Source organism: Morus notabilis, unplaced genomic scaffold (assembly GCF_000414095.1).
Source record: "Morus notabilis unplaced genomic scaffold, ASM41409v2 Scaffold382, whole genome shotgun sequence".
In the NCBI taxonomy this organism is placed as follows: Eukaryota; Viridiplantae; Streptophyta; class Magnoliopsida; order Rosales; family Moraceae; genus Morus; species Morus notabilis.
The window spans coordinates 29,647-46,249 of NW_010364200.1; the positions used below are offsets into that span (position 1 = coordinate 29,647).

Below are 16,603 nucleotides of genomic sequence, written 5' to 3' on the forward strand. Positions count from 1 at the left end.
AAGTTTGGAAATGAAAACGGAAAAAATTCGTTTTCAGAAAGATGAGAAAAAAGAGAATGAAAACGGGTGTTTTCAGTTTTAATTTCAGAAAATTTTACAGCAAACACGTTTTCAGTTTTTTTTTTCTCGAAAACTGTGAAAAATGAAAACGAGATTGGAAACAAACAGGCCCGTAGTTTCCTGTTTTCCTATTTTGGTGGAAATCCAGATTTACAGGGATTCTATTTTCCTTTTTCTGTGGACTGGTATGCCAGCCACCCTAGCTTATATATTAAGATGTAAATCATTATTTTCTGGAATGAGAAAAATTAGAATTATTCCCATTGATTTCTTCAAGTTTCTGGTTTTGTTAGATGTTTGTGAGCTGTCAAGGGTACAATGTATCCTATAAATAAGATGTATGCTACCATGATTGAAATAAGAGAGAAAATAAGTTTTCCTCAAAACCTACAAATGTTTTGGTACATTACTAGTGAACATGATAGATTGGGCTACCTCAAGAAGATGTATGTTTTTCCTCTCAGCTATCCCATTTTGTTGTGGTGTGTCTATATAGGAGCTTTGATGAATAGTACCATTCTCAAGGAGATATTGTCCTAGGATTAAGTTAAAATATTCCCTGGCATTATTGGTCCTGAAAACTTGAACTGTGGCTTGAAACTGGTTTTAATCATGGAATGAAAAGTTTTAAACAAAGGTCTAGCCTCAGATTTTTCTTTCATAAGGAAGACTGAGGTGGTATGAGTATGATCATCAATAAAGGACACAAACCATCTTGCACCAGTTATATTTGGAATTTGAGATAGGCCCCAAATATCATTGTGGATGACTGAAAAAGGATGAGAGGGTTTGTATTCCTAAAGGGGATATGTGCTACGACAATGTTTTGAAAATTGACAGACTTCACATTGGAAGAATTTTGGACTTTTATTGATAAATAATGTAGGAAACATTCTGACAAGTACATGAAATTTGGATCTAAACGGAAATGCAATAACATAATTGTACCGTCTTTATTGGAAGCAAATGACATAAAAGAGTCCGAAACATTAATTGTTGAGGATGCGGTGTAATGAGCCCGAGCACTATGATGTCCTTTGGCCCTAATCCAGTAGAGTCCCTCGTCTTCCGTAGCATTGCCAATCATCTTTCCCGAATCCAAATCCTGAAACAAACACGAAGTGGAAGAAAACTTAGCAACACAATTAGAATCCTTAGTGAGCTTACTAATTGACATCAAGTTGCAAGTTAAATTTGGAACCAAGAGGACAAATTGAAGAGTTAATGTGTCGGAGATGACAACTTTTCCAATTCCAGTCACCAAGGAAAGTGATCCATCAGCAATCCTAACTTTGTAACTCGTAAGACATGGGTGACATTCTTGAATTAGTGATGCGTCACCACTCATGTGATCTGAGGCTCCTGAGTCGACAATCCAACGTGTGGAATCTTTTGTTTTAACATGTTGGGCAGCTAGAAAAATACCTTTTTGAGCAGTGGATCCCGTGGAGAGAATTGAAGCAAGATTGCTAAACATCTTTTGCAGCCATTCAATCTGCTCCCTGCTAAAGAAATCGGGTTCTGTATTGCATTTTTCTTTATCTTCTGGAACAGCAACAAAACCTCGAGCTTCCTTATCACGGCTTGGCTTCCAATTCACAGGCTTACCATGGATTTTCTGGCAGGTATCTCGTGTATGTCCTGTTTTTCGGCAATGATTATGGCCGAGTCTTCTTCTGCTTTGAGTCATGAGCCGAGTAGGTTCCCCGGGCTGCAAGGGCTGAGCTTTCAGTCCCTGAAGATAGGTGAGTCCCTAGCATGACTTTCCTTCTACTTTCTTCTCTTCTTACTTCAACATAGGCTTCTCGAATGGATGGGAGGGCCTTGGTCCCAAGAATTCTCCCCCTTACTTCGTCAAGAGGTTTGTCTAATCCCAATAGGAATCTGAAAACTCTCTCCTTCTCAACAATTTTCTTGAAGAGGTTTGCATCTCCAGGACATTCCCAATCTGGGCTATCAAACATATCCAACTGTTGCCAATAACGACTAAGACAATTGAAATATTGAGTCACAATTAACTCACCTTGCCTTAGATCATGAAGTGCACCCTTAATTTCAAAGAGTTCAGTAGTATTTTCATTGTCTGAATATGTTTCTTGGGCCGCCATCCATATTTCATGAGCAGTGTTATAGAACAAGAAATTCTACCCAATTTCAGGGTCCATGGTGTTAAATTAACCAGGACATAATCATATTGTTTTCTGCCTTCCAGGTTTTGAACGTCAGATCATTCTGTTTCGGTGGAACAACCTCCCCCGTGAGATAGTCATATTTCCCTTTGCCTGAGATGAACATCATTACATACTTAGACCATTGAAGATAGTTCTGACCTTTCAGCTTGTGTTGAGTGATGAGTAGAACTGAGCCCTCTGATCTGCTAGAATTCAAAAGTTCTTAGCCAGCCGAGGTACTTGAGGCACTGTTGCTTTCAATGCCATGAGGAAAAAAGGCTAGAGGTTGAAACGATGATTGTGATAGCGATTGGGTTGGTAAAATAGAGAAGGAAAATCGAAAAGAAAACTGAAAAGAAAAAAACTCCCAAACAATTAGTAACCACGCTCTGATACCATGAAGTTTTTCTAGAAAAGAAGAGAATTGAGAAAGAATTTCTTATTGATCACTCTGATTCATATTACACTATATGGCCGGGTATATATACACACTTAGGGTAAACCACAGCCGGTTATAACCCTTGATTTTAGTAACCTAAATCACACAAATTAGGAAACTAATTAACTATTGAATCAACAAATTAGGAACCTAATCAATAATTTCTACAAATAAGGAAACTACCAACTGTACACAATCTTTCCTATTATACACACACACTAATAGGTCTCCTCTCATTAGGTTTGTTTATGCTAGAAAAAGGAAGAATGATAAGCAGGCGCAGATTAGTAATTTGAAGGAGGATTAGTCTCGGGGTGAGCAATTCTGTTAGGATCCTCGATCTGGGGATTGGGGATGGTGAGGGTGCCAATTCCATTAGGGGTTGGCCTTTTAGGAGAGAGAAGAGTAGGATAAATAGCCCAACCGAGTGTTAGGGAGGGCATAAGATATTTTGCTGTAATCGTTTGTCTTTTGGAGGCTCGGGGTCCTCGAATTCCCCCTTCTATCTGTACTTTCATTTTATTCCAGATAATATAAGAAACCAGACCATCATTTGGCTGAATTTCCATTCATTTTTTCTATTGAGTTCTGCGCATTTTCATTAGAAATAGGCTTGGGGGATTGGGAACCTAACAACTTGGTATTAGAGCCCTACGATCTATGGCGAATCAGCAAGATTGATTAGGGCAGGTGGAGAGAAGGTTGAACAGCTTCCAGGACACGTTGCAGACTTTCGAATCGTTGGTGGATCCGGTACCAAGGTTGCAGGAGGACGTGGCATCCATGGGAGTGAGACTCGGCGAGAGGTACAGGGAGAGGTCTCCGCGATGGGAGCCAAGGTGGACGATATTCAAGGCACGATCAACCGGCTTGAGGAGCTCATGATCAGACAAGCTCGCCCCCAGCGCTCTCCTCCAAGGTGGCCCAGGGAGGACTACTCACCCCAGGTGGTAACCGGAACGAGCAAACTCCGCCAAGGTGCGAACCGGGACGTCTGGCACGGGCAGATCCAAGCCCCCTAAGGAGAAATCAGGCAAGGGGAAGGGAAGGTCACCACCGCTACCGGTTTCCGGTTAGACCCCGTGCGCGGGCGGAGCACCGAGGTAAGAAACTGGAACTACCGATATTTCAAGGAGAGGACCCACACGGGTGGATCTTTCGGGCAGAACGATACTTTGCCATCAACGACATCAAAGAAGGAGAAAGGGTGATGGCGGCGTCTGTCTGCATGGAGGGTAAGGCGTTGGGCTGGTATCAATGGCTGGACGCCCAAGAGCCATTCGTGGGCTGGGGGGACCTCAGGGACGCGATCCTCCATCGTTTTGGCCGTTCCCGGGAGGGAGACCCAACATAGAGGATGATGGCTCTCCGGCAAGGAGGTATGGTGGCAGCGTTCAGAGAAGAGTTTGAGACCTTGGCGGCTACGATGAGGGGAATACCTGAGAGAGTGTTCAGGGGCGCGTTCCTTAACGGGCTGAGGGAAGATATTCGGGCAGAGGTCAAGATGCACCGGCCCACAAATCTGAATGAGGCCATGGATTTGGCCCAACAGGCCGAAGACCGTTTGGACGCGGTGGATAGGATCCGTAAGGCTCGGGCGGGCCGAAATACCCGGGTGGAGTGGGGCGGTAGGACTGGATTCAGCAACCCGAACCCGATTCCACTGCCAGTTATTACATCTGAAAAATCTGAGAGCTACCTTCGATCCCAAAATTCCCAAATTCCGCATGACCTAGGGCTTTCTAACTGAAATCGTGAGTCCCCATCTGCTTCCAGCTCGTCGATGGGAGGAGGTTCCCATTACCGGCAATTGTCGTATGACGAGGTTCAATAGAGGCGAGCTCGAATATTATGCTTCAAGTGCGACTAAAAATTCAGCCCCGGCCACAGGTGCAGAAACCGGCAACTACAAGTTCTTCTGGCAGTGGGCGAGGACGAAGGGGGTGAGGAAGATGGTCGCGAAGTCGGGGAAGAGCAGTCGCAAGTCACTGAAGAATCGAGGGAAGAGGCTCTCGGTCTCTCTCTTAACTCCTTAAAAGGTATGGCAACAGCAAAGACCATGAAACTGAAAGGGACTTTGGGCGGACGAGAGGTGATTATTTTGGTGGACAGTGGGGCGTCTCACAGTTTCATCTCCGCGGATCTTGTGCACAGCCTAGTCGTTCCCACGGACTCGTCGGTCCGCCACAAAATTGAGGTGGGAAATGGAATGAGTTTCCAGCAGAGGGGTGTTTGTCGAGGGGTCAAGGTTTTCATACAGGGGCACTGGATTATTGAAGATTTTTTCCCATTTGAACTGGGCAGTGTCGATTTGGTGTTGGGAATTTCGTGGCTGAGGACTTTAGGCGAGGTCTGAGCTGATTGGGCTAAATTCACCATGCGTTTTCAGCAGGGGATGGAGTGGATTTGTTGGATAGGGGACCCTTCCCTGAGTTATTCGCCGGCAAGCTTGCTTTCCTTGTCACGAATTTGGAATCACACCAGGGTTGGGGTGCTTCTAGAAATTCAGGCAACCTAAGACGGAAACGTGAAGGGAGTTATACGACCACTCCCAAGCGGATGCAAGCACCTCATTCGGGAGTTCCAAGCCGTGTTTAGCATGCCAGAGGGGTTGCCGCCACGACGAGCCAGTGAGCATTGTATAGCCCTCCGAGAAGGTGTGTCCCCACCCAACATTCGACCCAATAGGTATCCTCAGGTCTAGAAGGCTGAAATAGAAAGGCTGGTCACGGACATGATGGCCTCTGGTATTATAAGGCCTAGCAGTAGTCCATATGCTAGCCCAGTGCTTTTGGTCCGCAAGAAAGACGGTAGTTGGCGTTTTTGTGTCGACTATCGCGCATTGAATCTGTTAATGATCCCCGACAAGTTCCCAATTCCGATCATTGATGAGCTGCTGGATGAGTTACACGGGGCAACAGTATTCTCCAAACTGGATTTAAAGTCGGGCTACCACCAAATCCGAGTTCGTGAGTGCGACGTGGAGAAGACGGCGTTTCGGACACATGAGGGGCATTACGAGTTCCTCGTCATGCCTTTCGGCCTTACCAATGCACCGGCCACCTTTCAATCTCTATTGAATTCGGTATTCCGTCATTTTGTACGGAAATTTGTTTTAGTATTTTTCGATGACATTTTGGTTTACAGCAGGATGTGGGAAGATCATCACGCACACTTAAGGAGCGTGCTTGAAGTGCTGCGGCGGGAGGCGTTGTTTGCCAATTTTGAGAAATGTGTTTTTGGACAGGGGGAGATCAACTACCTCGGACATGTGCTGTCGGCTGAGGGAGTGTCCGCAGACTAGTCTAAGGTCAGTGCGATGTTATCTTGGCCCTCCCCACGGAATGTTCGAGAGCTGCGAGGCTTCCTGGGCCTTACAGGCTATTATAGACGCTTTGTTCAGAGGTATGGTTCCTTAGCCCGTCCCCTCACTGACTTACTGAAGAAGGGCACTTCCAATTGGTCTTCCACAGCTGAGGTCGCCTTCCTCGTCCTTAAGCGCGCAATGACAGAGCTTCCGGTGTTGGCCATGCCAGATTTCTCGAAGTTGTTCGTCTTTGAAACCGACGCGTCGGGCAGCGGGGTGGGTGTGGTACTGATGCAAGAGGGTTGCCCAATCGCTTATTTTAGCAAAATGATGTCTGCGTCGTCCCGTTTGAAGTCAGTCTACGAGCGGGAGCTCGCATTTTCTCATTCGGGCCAATCAGAGGAGCCTTAAATTCTTTCTGGATCAGCGGGTGTTACCTCCAGAGCAGCTGCGCCTCATCACCAAACTCTTAGGATATGACTTTGAGGTGCAGTACAAACCGGGCGCCGCAAATCGGGTTGCTGATGCCCTTTCACGAAGGGGGGACAATACTCCAATGGAATTCGCAGCCCTTTCTGTTCCACAGTCGGTCAACATGGCGGCACTTTGACAGGGGCAGCTCGAGGATTCCTACTGCAGGGACATCATCACTACCATCCGCCAGGGTCGGCCAGTTGGTGAAGGTTATTGTCTTCGCAACAACTTGCTGTGGTTCTGAGAGAGGTTAGTTCTGCCACTTGCTTGGATCCCTCAGGTTCTCCACGACTTCCATAGTTCAGTGGTTGGGGGGCACTCTGGCTTTTTACGGACATATAAACGGATTTTAGCAATTTTTTTTTGGAAAGGCATGAAACAGGTCATCAGGGATTTTGTGTCCCACTGCGAACGTTGTCAGCACGCCAAGACATAAGCACTCTCCCCAAGGGGGTTACTACAGCCCCTTCCCATTCCTCAACAAATTTGGGAGGACATAGCGATGGATTTCATTGGGGGTCTTCTGAAGTCTAAGGGAATGGACACCATATTGGTGGTTGTCGATCGCCATCCAAGTACGCTCATTTTTGTCCGTTGGCTCATCCGTACACGGCAAAACAGGTGGCCGCTTTGTTTGTTCGGGAGATAGTTCGCCTACACGGGTTTCCTCATTCGATCGTCAGCGATCGCGACACCATTTTCATGAGTCTATTTTGGCGGGAATTGTTTAAATTGCAGGGAACCAAGCTACAATTGAGTTCTGCTTATCATCCGCAGACGGACGGCTAGTCTGAGGTGACCAACCGTTGTCTGGAAACTTTTCTCCATTGCTTTGCGTGCGACAAGCCAAGCTCTTGGCTGTCTTTTCTGCCCTGGGCTGAATTTTGGTTCAATACATCTTATAATGCGTCCATTAAGTGCTCCCCCTTTCAGGCAATATATGGGCGTAAACCACCTACTCTCCAGCAGTTCCAAGAGGACTCTACCATCGTCCATGAGGTAGCCACCCAATTATTGGAGAGGAATCAAATGCTGGATGTTCTAAAGGACCACCTCCGTTTGGCCCAACAACACATGAAAGAGTTCGCGGACAGGCATCGTAGGGAGGTTTAATTCTCTCCTGGTGACCTAGTATTGCTTAAGCTCCGTCCGTATTTCATGAAATCAATCGCTCGGAAGGTTAACGAGAAGCTCAGTCCTCGTTTTTACAGGCCATTCGCCGTTCGGGAAAGAATAGGCCAGGTTGCCTACTGTTTGGATTTGCCTGCTTCTGCCAAGATTCACCCGGTTTTTCACGTATCCCAGCTGAAGCAATTTGGAGGGCAGCAGTACAAGGGTCAACCGCTTCCTAAGCAGTTGACAACCGAGATGGAATTGGTTGTCAACCCGGCTGCTGTTTTGGACTCTCGCACCATCCTCGTCAGGGGGCGCCATGTGGATGAAGTCTTGATTCATTGGGAAGGCCTTCCCTCTTGGGATGCCACTTGGGAACCTGTTGCTGTGATTCGAGACCAATTTCCAGCCTTCAACCTTGGGGACAAGGTTGGTCTCGAGGAGGGGAGTATTGATAGGTCTCCTCCCATTAGGTTTGTTTATGCTAGAAAAAGGAAGAATGATAAGCAGGGGCAAATTAGTAATTCGAAGGAGGATTAGTCTCGGGGTGTGCAATTCTGTTAGGATCCTCGATCTGGGGATTGGGGATGGTGAGGGTGCCAATTCCGTTAGGGGGGTTGGCCTTTTAGGAGAGAGAAGAGTAGGATAAATAGCCCAACCGAGTGTTAGGGAGGGCATAAGATATTTTGCTGTAATCGTTTGTCTTTTGGAGGCTTGGGGTCCTCGAATTCCCCGTTCTATATGTACTTTCATTTTATTCCAGATAATACAAGAAACCAGACCATCATTTGGCTGAATTTCCATTCATTTTTTCTATTGAGTTTTGCGCATTTTCATTAGAAATAGGCTAGGGATTGGGAACCTAACACACACACACCGGATTTTCTGCAGATCACTTGTTTCTCCATCGTTCCTTTTCTTCAAAGATTTGGTGTAAAAATTTAGGGAAGTTTTGGCTTCAGTGGGCTTTTCCAAGAAGTGTTCTTGAATAAATGGGTGTGGATGTTCCATGTGGATGGAATAAGAAAACTAAACGGCTATGTAACATTGTAATCCTAGCTTCTCTTTGGGCGCTTTGGCTGAAAAGTGATAAGCCCTTACTCAGGCAAGTATTCATTAGGAAGAATGAGGCTCCGTTCATTTCACCGATTCGAGTTTAGAATTCGAGTTTTGTTACAGTAAAAAGCTCTTAGAAACAATCACATCTAACTTTTTTGCTACAGTAAAAAACTCTCACATAAAGTCACATCTCAACTTGAATTAAAAACTCAAATCAACGAACTAAACGGGCCCTAAGAGGATCAAGGGATGTTAGAGTGACGTGGCAAGACTGAATTACACCTCCTGATTGTTACAGAGCCAAAGCTTGTTAGGAAAGCTTGCACAAAGCTTGTTAGGAAAGCTTGTTATTGTTAGTTGGCTAGTTAGTTAGAGAAGGAAAGAAAAATAGTGAATAAAAGGGAGAGAGAGGTCGGGGAAGGATTAGGGAAAATATTGAAGGAATAGTGGGAAATCTTGGAGTTGTTCCAAGTTGGGGAGGCCGCAGACCCTTGAAGATCTGGCAATTTTCTTGTATTCTTGATTGGATATCAATATAGGATCATTCAGTTCTTCTAATTCTCTCAAATTTCTCTCATCAGTGTTATCAATTTCAGCTAGAATCTATCAAAAAGGAATAATCGAACCTTTGATGGGGTAGAGGGTGAGGTTTGTGAGGTTTGGGATCACATAATTTACTGGGTGGCGTTGTGGACTTCGCAAGATAAAGATTTCAAGGCCTTTTTATTCTCGGCTCTTCTACTTCGCAAGATAAAGATTTCAAGGCCTTTTTATTCTCGGCTCTTCTAAGGGGATGGAATCTAATTCTTAGTCCTGTTGTTTGTTGTTTATGGCGCTTGTCTATTTTTCCTTTTTTTCTAAAAGGTTGCTTTCTTATCAGTTTAGTCTGCTTCAAGGACTCCTTGTTCTCTGTTGTTTGTACTCCCATTCATTTTAATAATATTCTCTTGTTTCTTATCAATATATATATATATATATATATATATATATGTATAGACACACACACGCACCATATGCATGCTTTCTAATTTATACTCTTAATGTAATAAATCTGAAGGTGCGAAAGTCTGCCTGTCATTCGTTGTCTCGACTCGTCGTCCTCTCAGCTCATTTTGCTCTTGAAGCCTTAGACTTACTTATGGACATGCTGAATGATGATTCACTGATTGTGCGATTACAAGCTTTGGAAACTTTGTATCATATGACAGCCTGTGATCATCTGAAATTGCAAGATAAGCACATGCACATGGTATGACCTGATCATAGAATTTCGTACTGATTTTCCAGTAATACAATTTCTTCCCTATTACACCTCATATGTGATTTGTAGCATTACTTGATGGTTGTTAACTAATTCGTCCTCTTAGAGAAAGAGGTAGCACTAGCCATAACTCTTTCAGTTGATGGAATTTAGTTAGGTTTGTGACCAACAAAAGGTTTTACTTATAACTTCAGTTATAGTTTATGTAGGATTGAGGGGATTTGTGCTTTTTGTGACCTTTTAGCCTGCAACTGTTTCTCTTTCACTCTCGAATTTGTTAATCTCCAATGTTTTATCCAAATGTCATCGTGATTTAAAATATTCCGCATAATCCTCTGTTACCTTGCTTTTTACCCTCATATTATCTAAGAGGCGACATTTTACGTGCTTCAATAATGTATAATCATTTGATTTTTCAGTTTCTTGGCCCTCTGGCGGACAAAAGTAACTCCATCAGATATGCTGCTAGGAAAGTACTCAAATTAGTGAAGCTCTCAGTTTTGGAGCTGTTTATTTTAACAGTTGATGCTCTTCTAGAAAATTTGGCGAGATATCCAGAGGTCTGCCTTTTGTCCTTAATGTCACGTACTTTCTGTTGCAAAGTCGTAGAATTTATTTGTTCCTTAAAATATAAGGTGGCTTAACAGTTATCGCTCGAGTTGTTTACTTGTTTATTGTAATTCCTTTTTTATAAGCGTTTCCATTGTAAGCTTGTGACCATTCTGTCAATCTACTAAGGTTGGCTTTGTCCATCTGAGAACTTATACTTTCCAATTTCTTCTGTTATCATGTATCTTATGAGCTGCTTCTACCAGGATGAAGTTGATGCATTCTCAGTTTTTTTTCACATTGGTCAAAATCATGGAAAGTTCGTATCCTGCATTATTGAGGAGATTACTCGACAGGTTAGCATGATTGACTAATTGTTGAAAACAATAGCTGAATGTGTGAGGCTAGATTTACCATGTTTTATAAACTCTGCAAGACGAGTGAAAAGTGGGAGATTATTGTTTACAAAGCCTTTATCGTTTTAACAATGTATTTCTGAGGATTCCTTGTCCTTGAAAGTTCAGTTAAATGGATTTTGTGCTTTAGTAAAATGTTTTGTTTCTTATCAAAAAAGACTCTTATCTGCTAGTACATTAGCATGCCTATATTAATGTGTTCCGGAAGGAAATTGTTGGTGGGTGGTACCTCTGTGTGTGTGTGTTTATTTTTATTTTTTTGGTATTGATCGATTGATTAAAGGCACCCCCACCCCCTCCCGCTCATTCCTGTCTGTATTCTTCTCGCTTTTCCTGGTTAAATTGATCGGTAATGTTACTGTCCTCTTCATTTTCCTTTGCTAGATAGAGCCAACATGCGAAGGCAAGTTGGACTTTGATAATGTGAGAGTGGGTGCATTAATAGTCTTGGCAATCTCTACTCAATCCTCGGGTGAGCTTTCTTGCGACATATCACCTACAATATTTTCGTATGCAGTCACAATGCTGGGAAGGATTGCTGATGCCCTGAGTGACGTCATGAGTCAAAGTGCTCTTTTGGCTTTCTTGTCTAAGTGCAGTCAATCCGCAAGGCTCTCTGCTTTAGATTTCACAGAAAGCGAGCATCTCTTTGCTCTAACTAAAGTTGGTAACTTTCGAGATTACTCTAACAATAATGTAACTGATACTCTTGCAATGTTTTTGCCGCGAAAGATATTTGGGGCCTCTGAAATTCAGTTTTCTGGAATCACACATCCAAGGCAGTACCCGACTTTGCATTTAGACTACAAGTTGGAAGCACATGATGAAGTTATCAAGTCTCTGAACGCTATCCTTGCAAGGGTCAAAGATATTTGGCCATTAGTACTAACTGGAAACTTATATGAAGTGCTGAGGATTTTGAGGTCGTACTATTTTTTCGTTCTTTAGAATTTTTGTGGCTGTATATGGTCAAGGATATAGTCCATTTCTCTATTTCCTTTTTCCTTATTGCGGAGTAAATTAAAAAAAATAAAATGCGAAGGGAGCTTATTATTTATTGAAGTGAAATATTGCAGTCATTTTATGTGTGTGGATACTTTTTATGTTTAAGCTTATAGTTATGGAGCAGCTTTGTGTGTTGATAATTTTTATGTTTGATTTTGATAGTTATAGAGTGGGTATACTAAGGCATTCATGGGATTTAGTTGCTTCTGCCATCCCAGGACCTGCGTGGCCAAAGCTTGGGCATCACTCTGAATAGCAATTGTGTTCACGTATGCCCTTGCAAAAGGCCAAAAACTAGAGTCTGAGATAGATCTTTTTGACTGATCACTTGTTGCAACTTGGCATCTATATGTTAGGCAATGTGTTTGAATCGTGTCAATGCAACTCCCCCCCCCCCCAATCTTTTTGGGTGTATTTCTCTTTTAATATTATTCAAGTTCGTGCAGGAATTGCAAGGAAGAGTTGGCAACATTCAATGCGAACAATTCTACTGGGGTTTTGGCCTTTACACTGCAATATCTCCGGGTTATAAAACTGCTCTCCAAGGTGTGGCAGCACTTTCTGCCCTCAAGATTTCTTGCCTATAGGATGGGAACGTTGGATATTTTACTCGCGAAGCTAGACAGGTGGCTTAGAGAATTGAGGAGTAGGTTTATAGGATTGTCCAAGGAGGAGGAGTTGCATGTCTTGGAGCTGATGCTTGTGACTTGCACGCTCAGATTGTCTAAAATTGAAATTTGCTGCAAACATTCTACTCTAAAAAGGCTGTCCAGCACAATGTTACAGGTGGAGATTCTCCTTAAAGAAGAATCTGTGCAGCCTTCTGAGTTTGAAATTGAAGTTGGAAAATTATCATCCAAAATTCACACATCTGTCAGTGGGGGTTCCTGTGGTCCTCATCTCTTTGAAGGGCTGTCAGAATTCTTCTGTCTCAAACAGTTTGTGTTTTGTGGAAGACTGGAGCATGTAGAGGCAGAGCTAGATGTTCCTCATAATGACTCTGAACACCTGCTTTGTTTTGTTCCAGGACTACCTGTTGGCATATCATGCCAGATTACTCTCCATAATATTTTGATTGAGAGTAGGTTGTGGCTGAAAATGACAATGGACGATGGTTTAACTCAGTTTATCTTTCTAGATTTGAGTCTCTCCGAGGATCACGATAGCTATAGAAGGTTTTCATTTCTTGCGCCCTTTTATAAAACTCCAAATGCAGTGTCTTTTACTCTTAAGTTATGTATTGGTATGGAAAGCCCATTCGAGGATGTGCAAATTGTCAAAGGCAGTTGGGGTCCTAAACGTGAACTAGCATACCTTTGTGAAGAGAGGGAAGTTTTTCTTTCTTTGCTCACTAAAGGCTGAGTACTTTTTTATTTATTTATTTTATTTATTTTTATTTATATATATTTTTTTTTACATTTCCTACATCAGTTGGATAATACACCTCGATCGTTATAGTTGAGACATCTTTCGGCAAAATTTATGATGAGATGGCCCTGTTATGGGCTCATGTCATGGTAATTTATTCAAGAGGGGACGTGATGTAATTATGTGCTTGTTGGAGAAGGGAACCAATGATCTCTTCCTGCAAAATTGTTCAGAGAAACCTCCAATTACAGCGTTTGCCTTTCAGCGACAGCAATTCTCTGTCTTAGGTTGTCTTTGGGAAGCTTCTGGAAAATGGCTCTGGTGTTGATCTGCTTCTTCTCTGAAGGTATCTCTCCGCTTTACTTCCCGGCCTTTGTATCTGTAAAGATTGATTTTCCAGGGAGTCAAAACATAAAATTGTTTTTTCAGCTATCAAGATTGTCTTGTTTTCTTGTAATAACATTTTGCACCTTTGCAGTGGAATAAGAAATTGCAAATTGGAGTTTTTCTAGAGAATTGAGATGGAGGAACCATCCGATTAGTTCTTAGAATCTTGTCCTATGCATCCTGCAAATGCGTTTGGATATCTGTTAAGATCAAGGCTCCTGGATGGAGCTGGATCAAATTCTTGCACCTATTCTCTCTTTTCAAGTCCAAGGGCGTAATTCTTCAGTTCAATTGAGTGGAGTAGAGTCTCTCTGTCTAAATCCAGGTATTGATGAAATCCTTCCTCTCCAATTGCAAGTTTTAAGCGTTGTTCGAATTTTCAACTTCCAACACTCTTCTCACGAGACCGAAGAGGAGTGCAAAGCGTAAGGGACAATCACTTGTCCCACCATCAGGGTATCAAGTTTGACATTTCAGGGATACGAGTACTTGAATACCCTTCAAAGAGTAGTGTCAACCAATCAAGAATTCACTGTTAATTCTGAGACTTTGTATACAACACATGGTCCTATGCAGTCTTACATGTTTCTTTGGGGCTTGGACAGATCATGTCCGCACACACAACTCCAAACATTTGTTAGTGCATTGATGGAAAGGCTGCTATATGACACAAGGTCCTACGCTGTCTTTTACATGTTTCTTTGGGGGCTTGGACGGATCATGTCGGTACACACGAGTCCAAACATCGGTTAGTTCATTGATGGAAAGGGTGCTATCTGGGTTACATGTAATGGGACACGATGCACCAAACTCACGCGTTACATGTAATAATTTTTTATGTTGCAATACAAATAGGAGGACGTCTATTGTGTGCAATAAGAAACAAGTCATGCATGTAGTACGTGATATCCTTGTTTAATCGACGTAGTTATTAGTTTGAACAATATCAAACTCTTAAATGACTGAACAAGATTTAGAGATGCATGTCAATTAGTTGGAGATATGATCCAAATTCATATGCATGCTCCTAAGAAGTATAAAACTATAGAGCCATAAATAATAAAACAAGTTAAAAGGAAATGATTGAAGTAGTAGAATGTACAGCCTACTTACAGAGAGCTGTGCGGGGTGAGAATGATAATGGAATAGAGCAAGTTATTGTGGAATTTTTAAATTTCTTTTGTCCTGGTTGACAATGCGTGAGAGCATAATGATCTAAAGAAGGGGGAGAGAACGAGGAACATTTGTATAATTTTCGTGGATTTAAATTTCTCTCATAAATAGGTTTGATACACGTCCTTTGGACGTGTCAGGGGTATACAAGTAGTCTACGCTTCTTTCAAGTATATTTAGATTAAAAAAGATATATTGCTAAGTTTTACTGTTGGTAATACTTCCAACAATTAATAGTTGAACCTACATTTAAAAATATGAGAGTAAATCCTCAATTCACCAATGTATAGAAATTAATAGACCATTTCATAATTTTAATTTTTTATTCTTGTTATTTTTTCCCTTTTCTTTAGAAAATCTAGGTATATCTAAAATTTATCAAGTTAGAACCACTTAAAAAAGAATAGTACAAATTCTAATGGTAAATTTTAGATATACCTGATAAATTCATTATTTACCAAACTCATATCACTAAGGGAAAAATATATAAATTCTAATGGAAAATTTCAAATATATATACTTAGTAAATCCAGGTTTTACTAAGTTCGTATTAGGAGGAAAAAAATGAAAAATCTAATGCAAATCCTAAATATACCTAGTAAATCTCAGGTTTACCAAGTTCGTATTAGTAGGAAAAATTAAAAAATCTAATGGTAAATCCCAGATATACATGGTAAAATTCAGATTTACCAAATTCGTATTAGTAGGAAAAATGTGAAAAAACTAATGATAAATCCCAAATATACCTGGTAATTCAGAATTTACCAAGTTCATATTACGAGGGAAGAAGTAAAAAATCTAATAGTAAATTCTGGATATACCTGATAAATTCTGAATTTACCAAGTTCGTATTTCTAAAGAAAAAGTGAACAATCTAATGGTAAATCCTAGATATACTAGTACCTGGTAAAACCTGGATTTACCAAGTTCGTATTAGTAGGGGAAAAGGGAAAAATTTAATGGTAAATTTTAGATATACCTGATAAATTCATGATTTACCAAATTTGTATTACGAGAGAAAAAGTGAAAAATCTAATGGTAAATCCTAGATATACTTGATAAATCCCGGATTTACTAAGTTCATGTTAGTAGGGAAAATGAACACTACAAATTCTAATGGTAAATCCCGGATACCTAGTAAATCTCACACTATAAATTCTAATGATTAATTTCAGATATACCTGGTAAATCTCAGATTTACCAAGTTCTATTAGTAGGGATCTAATGGTAAAAATTTTAGATACACAGTAAATTCAGAATTTACCAAGAGGATATTTTTAGAATATCAGCTTATTGTAAATCCAGATTTACATCACATTGGCATATTTATTAATTTTTCTTAAAGAGTAACCTATTAATTTTAATTCTCTAAAATCTTAGCCTATTTCCCTAATCTCCCTTAGTAGTTTGAATTTTGTTGGGCAATCATAATCTTATTTATATTTTTAGTAAGAATAAATACAAGTTTGGAACCAATATGGAATGATAATCTCAAATTTTTGTTTCAACCAAAAATATTTTAATGATAATTATTTAAACACATAAGATTTTAGAAAGGGAAACAAAGCTAGACGTTGAAGTGACAAAATCCAAACATAAAAAGTGAATTTTTTTTAAAATAATTTATTAGGTAAAATAGTTTTTTAAAAAAGTATTGATTGGGACTATATTTGAGAAAATGATGGAAAAGGTATTTAACATGGACAGTTGGGAGAAAAAAAAAGTTAATAAGAAAAATTTTAAACAAGATTTAAAAAAAGAAAAAACTAAACACACAAGCAAACAAGTACAAAAGCTTAAATGCCATCCGTTCTTCTCCCA

General features: G+C 41.1%; 1 protein-coding gene across 1 annotated transcript in view; it reads left to right on the forward strand.

Moving 5' to 3' along the window:
- The window catches only part of LOC21399420 (protein SIEL), a 24,358-nt gene extending 11,122 nt beyond the window's left edge, over nt 1–13,236 (forward strand). The window contains exons 4-8 of the mRNA XM_024170660.1: nt 9,681–9,872; nt 10,304–10,444; nt 10,700–10,789; nt 11,234–11,772; nt 12,301–13,236. Coding sequence (XP_024026428.1) covers nt 9,681–9,872; nt 10,304–10,444; nt 10,700–10,789; nt 11,234–11,772; nt 12,301–13,216 — 1,878 coding nt within the window. The 3' untranslated portion in view covers nt 13,217–13,236. The remainder of the gene's footprint in view (nt 1–9,680; nt 9,873–10,303; nt 10,445–10,699; nt 10,790–11,233; nt 11,773–12,300) is intronic.
- Nucleotides 13,237–16,603: the final 3,367 nt, after the last annotated feature.